This window comes from Rhagoletis pomonella, unplaced genomic scaffold (assembly GCF_013731165.1).
Source record: "Rhagoletis pomonella isolate Grant_MI unplaced genomic scaffold, Rhpom_1.0 Rhpom_scaffold_00005, whole genome shotgun sequence".
NCBI classification, from domain to species: domain Eukaryota; kingdom Metazoa; phylum Arthropoda; class Insecta; order Diptera; family Tephritidae; genus Rhagoletis; species Rhagoletis pomonella.
This window is the reverse complement of record NW_023458559.1, coordinates 20,423,673-20,431,025: the sequence shown is the minus strand read 5'-3', so window position 1 is coordinate 20,431,025 and position 7,353 is coordinate 20,423,673. Positions and strand designations below refer to the sequence as shown.

Sequence of the window (7,353 nt, the reverse complement as noted above, 5' to 3'; positions counted from 1 at the left end):
TACTTTAAATGACGATATGTAAAGGTATTGCATACATATTTTGGTGCCTTTTCAGGTATAAAATCCATTGAGAAACGAAAGAAAACGGCATCCCTATGATTTCAACTTATTAAAAACGTTTTTAATATGAAAGACAAAAAACGTAAACAAGCAATTTCTGAATAAAAAACTGTTTATCCACAAAGATGTTTGAATGGAAGCATTACAGATTTGAAAAAATGGCAAACCGCAAGGCTTTATTGGCAATAGGTCCTTTTTAAAGCATATTAAAGAAAAATAAGCTTCTACATAGTTTCGAAATTGGCACAAAATGAAATTTTTTTGTTTGTTGTTTACAAATAAATACTTGCCAAGCATACAAGTCAAAATTGTTAAATATATATCGCTTTCATTCATTTCTTCATAGAGTTGTTTATAGGAAAATTCATAGGGCTTATGAACAGATTCGTCGGCCGCTGTGGTGTAGTGGTAAGCAGTGCGCGCTTTCACTCACCAGCACCTGGGTTCAAGCCCTGGTCAAAGCAACATCGCAAGAAATTTAGAAAAAGGTTTTTCTTAACAGCGGTCGCCCTCGGCAGGCAATGACAAACCTCCGAGTGTATTTCTGCCATGAAAAACAGCTTCTCATAAAAATACAATCGCCGTTCGAAGTCGGCGTAAAACTGTAGGTCCCTCCGCTTTGTGTGACAATATCAAGGCGCACGCTACAAGTTGGAGGAGAAGCTCGGCCAAACACTAACATATGTGTAAGCGCCAATCTATTATATTATTATTATTATTATGAAAAGATTCATACCATGTAAATGCACCATTTGATTGCGTTTTCCCACAAAATTGAAATTTCGAAATAATGGTGTATACATATCACGATGTATTGAAAATGAAAGTTTATTTCCTAAAATTATGTACGTACATAGAGAGATATGGGCCAAGGATGCGAAAAGTAGAACTTCGTGAGACAGAATTTTGAAAAAGCAGAATTAAAAATACAGAATACAGAATTTTGTTCGATCAGAATTTTTATACATTTTTTTTTTGATTTTTTTCAATTGAATGGTAACTATTTTTTTTAGTCAGTGGCAACCCTGGTCGATATTTTGTTTGAATGCCTCCATAGAATAGAGATGACAGAATAGTAATTTGAAGAAAAATTTTATGGATATACCTACGAATTGATAACCTCCTTTTTGAAGTCGGTTAAAAACATTTAGAATACAAGTTATATAATATTTTAAGAAAAAGTAAATATTCAACAAGTGAATAAATATTTAATCAAGGAACGTTCCGGTTTCGGTTCAGTAAAGTGTTTCGGTTTCGGTTTTGATTTCGTTCTTCAAATTTGGTTTCGGTTTTGAAATAAAAATATTAAAATAAGTTTCACAAAAAAGCAGGGGCCGAAACTAACGATAATTTTTTTTACCTTGGCCAAATATTTATACAAAAGTCATTTCCTGATAATAAACAAACCGCTTATCCAAATTAAACAAGTTTGGTATCAAATCAAAGAGGACTAAAATAGCTTTAAAACTGAAATGTCTAAACGAGGAAAGCCCCCTATTGGAAAAAAAAATTTAGTAAGAAATGTTATTTAATTACTTGTTTTTGTTATTTTATGGCCTTATAACAATTATATTCAACAATTTTTATTGAGCTTGAAGCCGTTTTTTAATGCAAAACTATTGTGGAAAAGCAGCAATAATTTATGAAAATGGTAGAAGTGATAGCTATTTCGGAAATCACCGCATTTCCATATCAGACTTCTTTCAGTGGGATTCGATCCAACGAGCCCATCAGACTCAGCCAGTTGCCTACGCACTGTGCTAACCCAGCAAAAAATCGGTAATCGCTTTTAGTGGTAACGTGTTCTAGAAGGCATAGCAATGTATCGTAGTCAGCTGAAAAATAGAATGAATATCCAAAAATTCTTTTTGTACCGATACTTGCTGTGGAAATTTTTCTCGCATAAAAATCATGTTTTGCTTTGTTCAATTTTCAGCGAAGTTGAAGTCAGTCAATGAAGTGAAGTACAAGAGTGAGGAAGTACAATTTTAAGCTTAATTAAATATGCATGTATGTACATACCGATTTTTAAGTAAAATCTAAATACCTAACATACATATGCACATACATAAAAACTTATTTATAAAAATTTTAATTAATTTTAATCTTTTAAGACATTTTCTGATTTCAATTTAATATAAATAAGTATGTTCTTATGTAGACATTCTATATTAGTTTCTCTGTAAGGCATTCTTTGTTAGCTTCTCTGGATTCTGTTTTTCCATGCTTTCTCCCTTCGTTCGAATGTAATGCTGGGGGTAAGAGCTTACGGCCAACGATACGCCCATGTTAAAATAATTCCTTCTTGAAGCGAAAAGGTAAGCGATTCCCATCGCCTAGCTCGTTTCGACTTTCGTTTCTGTCGTAATCGCGTTTTTTGCTGGGAAGTTTCGCCTTATAAACCCTTATTGTTTTTTCCACTTTTTCATTTGTGAAGCCAACTACAATCAATCGCAGCTATTCCAGTGCTATTTAAACTTGTGGTTCTTGGTTTTCTTGGTTTTTGTCATTTGTTATTTAATTACCATAGAAGAAGCCTTGGATCAGGTATATGAATTTCTTTTGTATTAGATTATAAACAAATATAAATAAATAATATAATGATAAATTTGTTTAATTTGGATAAGCGGTTTGTTTGTTATCAGGAAATGACATTTATATAAACATTTGGCCAAGGCGACTTTAAAAAAAAATAACTGTTTTCGGTCCCTGCAAAAAAGATTATGTACCTTCCAAGATTTGTTAAATTTTTTTGTTACTTTAAACGTTGTGGTTAACTTTATTTCAAATAAAGAAAAAACTCTGAATCACTCACACTTTGCAAATTGCCTATCAGCTTGAAAGCAATTTTTCTTTCAAAACCATCGGCCATTTTTCGTTCAATATCAACAGCTGAGCGATCAAAGCTTTGGGAAGTGAACTTTTGTTTTCAGAAAATTGTGTGTTTAATAAAATATGAAACAATAGTAAAGACGACCCCTACGTGTGAAAACTATACATGTGAGCAGATTAAAAACAATTTTTGAACGTGTAAACGCAAAATATCGCTTGTTTCTTTTTACTTGGACGTTACACGATCAAGCGCACTTGCACTTTTAAAACTTGGTCATCGATTTGATATCAATTTTTCCTTTCAAGTCGCGTGGCAACTTGATAGTCAAGTCAAACAGCTGATCATATTTAGTCTGTTCCAGTACTCCATGATTTAGTCAGATTTTGTGTCAGACGGTGTATGTATATTAGAGTCACCAAATTGAAGACGATGGTAGGTGGATTTATCGTTGAATAGCTTAAGTTTACCGACTACACCAGTTTGAAATTGTATGTACATTAGACTGTGTCAAATAAAACGAATGTTTGGTTTCTTTCGGTCCCATATAAAAAATGTGGCTAGTTTTCAGCCGCCTTCCTCCATTTTTCAGTTAGCGCTCGCAAAAATAAGAATTTTTAATGAAAAAAGTTTTCTCTTTTTTAACCGAGTTCATCTAAAGGAGGAGGATATCAATACGTCGGATTATTTTTTTGGTATGTATTTTACCACATAACTTTGGACCACGTTAACCGATTTCTATAATTTTATATATATTTTTTTTTAAGTAAAGTTGGTACCTCAGAGGTGGGCCCATACTAATTTCGTTTAGATCCGATCACTGGAACAGGAAGAAATTAACGGGAGTCTTAAATTTTGTTTCGGTTGTGTTTATTTTGCATACAAATTTTTTTTTTAATCAACATTTTATAATTATAACAAATCAAAACAAACAGCTTAGCCCATTCAATTCTAGTACAACAAGTGAAAGTTTGAAGTAGTTAGGACGTACCGTGGATTTTTGGCATTTTTTTGTCCTATTGTACATATAGTGTACAATAGTGTAGTGTATGTATTTTTGGAAGTTTCACACTGTGCACCCTATTTCCATACCAAGGCAAAGCTCAAGCGGTATTGAACGCAGCGCAAAGTTTGTACTGAAATCTTTGAAAACAAGAAAGCGAGTTGATATAAACGTGGTAAGTTATAAGTAATAAAATAAAATAGATTTTTTTACTCCGTATGTAATAACTATATAATACACATTGAGAACATGCGAAATTCAACCAATTTCTCAACTTTCATATTCATTCGTTCTTAATCCCTTGAAAAATGTTCCCATTATTGTTTTGTTGACAAATCTGAAATTCCACTTCATGTTCATATCGGAAAAATCACAGAAATTCATCTACGCCCGCCTAGCCGTCACATTCGCCACCAGACATCTCCGCTCTGTTTCCGTTTCACTTTGCACTAGCAACTGTGTTTGCTGGTCGTAATACCAAAATTGATTGCCACCCTGATGGTGGCACGGCCATAGCCAAACTGGTGCATCGAGTGTCCATGACTGCACCTCCAGACAATTTCCATCTGGCTGGCGAAGATCACGACGAAAGGTAAGCTGCCAATGTTGCGATGTGTATGGGTACTTCAGGTCAGGCGAACAAGGTCGCAGGGCGCCAATTGGTTGCCGAGATGGCAGATGCATTGAATCCAAACAAAACTGCGGCGCAGCAAAACTTTGGAGTGCACCAAACGCATAATCTGGTGGCTCAATTGGTGGATATGTCTGCGCTAAGTCTGGTGCAATAGTTTCGAGGTACCATTTGAACGTTTTGCACTTCAGCCGCTGTCGTAGAGTACGCCGCGCGCTTACATCACCTGCATCGAGTAGGACAAGCGTGCGAATGTGCTCATATAAAGCTGCTTGGTATTCATCCAACCATACTGATGCGACGCGTTTGTAATTCTACCAAAAAAAGATCTTTAGGTTAAATATGGGTAGGATGTTGGTATAAGTATTGCGGTGGATTCACCCTCGAAATAAAATCATCGGAGCGATTGGTGTATTTGACGTGAAATGCTCCATCCCGGTAAAGATGTCCCATGCGTGAGCACGGCACTTCTAATATTCGGCCACCGCACATCCATATTTTGAAGCTGAGCTCAAATTGCTCGGCGCCCCACACATCCAAGCCTTCGTCGTATGCTCCCAAATGCCAAAAGAACTTCGCTTCGATTGCAAAAAGGCCTCCGTTCATCACAGGATTGCTGTGTGGTGCCGGCAGCGCTCTTCGTTCTTCGTCCAGTAACGGCAGCTGTACGTAATTGAAGTTCCAATCAAATCCACCACGCGAAGGTGACGACCTTATGTATTCGAAAGTGGCATAATTAATAGTATCTATTAGTGGCGTCGTGCTGGTGTGTGGATCATCAAAGATTGGTTGCAACAGCGGCAATGAAATTTGCTCTGAGAGTAAAGCATTAAAGCCGTATTGGCGCAAGCTTGCAGCTGCTGCGTCTTTATATTCCACATTCGCTAAGGTACCTGGCTGGCCCTGCTCACCTGCTCCAATGCGCACAGCATCGCGAGACATAGCGGCGTAGTCGTGCCAATCATGAAGTTTTCCGTCACTTTGTTTATTACTTTGGCTTTGCGCCTCTTTTGCTGCATTTCGTTTCTGGACGTGCTTATAAACAGAAAAAGAAATGAAACAAAATACCAGAGTTCCAATTATAATTCGTCTCTTGGTGAGCTTTATACGCTGTTCTGGTAGTACGATGCGTATCACGTTGAATACGCTTGTGAACAACTGGCTGAATTTTGCTTCACGTCATCGTCGCAGCTCCAGAAGTTGTATTTCAGCTTCGGTATCTTGTCAGCGTGTGCGCACATCACACTTGTCTTATACAGACATTTCAAGCACAAATGAGTATATTTTATAATAATTTTTATGTAGGTAATATGCAGAGAATACACACGCTCAAAGTGTGGTGGATATAGCAAAAGCTTTTGCTATAGTTGTAATAATGAGGATATATATTGGCACTAAAAAGTTTCTATGTATGCTTTTAGGCATTATTATATTGGATGCAAAATTAACAATTACAATTAAGTAACTATCAGTTTTTATAAATAACAACTTTATAAATACAACTTTAAAAAATAACCAAAACTAAATTCATTTTGAGCGCTAAGTAAGTAGTCCAAAGCGTTTTTTTCAAGACGGAGTTAGAACATAAACAGAATTTGTCCAAATAGTTCTGCATTCGGTTTCTTCGAACAACGAAATAAGACTCCAGCGCCAACCGGCGACACAAATTGTGAATCCAAACTATCCAGGGACCCAGTGAAGTACACACAAAAAGTTTCGTTAAAATCGGTCGAGCCGTTTAGGAGTTTACCCACAAACACACGTGCACAATAATAATCACCACACAGCATGCTGAAATGACTCGCTTATATATACACGAGATTTGGAAGTTTTTATCCAGACGCCCAATCGACATGTTTGAGATATCGCTGGAAAGGTCTTGCAGAGTGTGTCAAAAAAATGTATTCAAGCTTCATAAACGATCAACCGGCTTTTTAAAATTTAGGCTAAAGTGTTGCGAAACAAAAAACGTTTTTTTTGCTTTTGCCGGTTTAAAGGGGCATGTGGGTACACCCAACATATTAAGTATTATTCTATAGGCCAATACTTTTCAAACGATACCTTATATATTGAGTTCCGGCTAATAGTTGGAAAGATATAGAGCTAAATGTGTTTTGGTTCGTGTCTCCACTACGAGATGCTTTGGTATGTATGTGGCGTCTGTACGTACCCTGCAAAAAATTGTGTGACTAATCTCCGAGATTACTCTCAATCGGGTACAATTGGGCATTAATTAGTCCCAACTAGTCTCAGAACCGTACTAATGGAGGTCAATTAGTCTAGACTCATCCCTTATGGGTATAATTGGAGATCAATTAGTCCCCAACTCATCTCTAACGGGTACTATTAACGATTTAATGATATGTACGCACTTAGTCAATGAAATTTCATGTGCGGCGTTGGCACGCAGAGTGAGTATTCGCCTAACAAAACTGAGCACCGCGGTTCGAATCTCAGCTGGCGCAAATTTTTATTTTTATTTTTTAAAAGTGACTAGTCACTTTTTATACCCGTTCGGGTATAAAGGGGAACAATTAGTCTCTTCATAGGACATGCTCGAACAAAAGCGAACAGTTCATTCCATATAAAGATATCAAAAGTGGTATTAGTCGCATGCTCCTTTGCGATTGCTCCCGGAGTCATCCCGGATTAGTCCCATTTTTTGCAGGGTACCTTCATTTAATTTTTTTCAAACTTTCAGGAATTAAAGTACACAAAAAACTAAGAAGGTTTTGTTCCAGGATGTTTTGATTCGTATGCCTGTGTGGGCGTGGCTGCTGCCTGAAATTCGAAAAAAGGCAATTTTATAAACAATCCATGTCATTGGTG

At 36.6% G+C, this 7,353-nt stretch overlaps 1 protein-coding gene across 1 annotated transcript; it reads right to left on the bottom strand.

The window, feature by feature from the left end:
* Positions 1 to 3,835: 3,835 nt before the first annotated feature.
* On the bottom strand, positions 3,836 to 5,745 carry LOC118739835 (polypeptide N-acetylgalactosaminyltransferase 8). Its single transcript, XM_036471332.1, has 2 exons — positions 4,906 to 5,745; positions 3,836 to 4,838 (listed from the first exon to the last, which is right to left on the bottom strand). The coding sequence occupies exons 1-2, from the start codon at positions 5,464 to 5,466 to the stop codon at positions 4,278 to 4,280; spliced, it is 1,122 nt and encodes a 373-aa protein (XP_036327225.1). The 5' UTR covers positions 5,467 to 5,745; the 3' UTR covers positions 3,836 to 4,277.
* Positions 5,746 to 7,353: the final 1,608 nt, after the last annotated feature.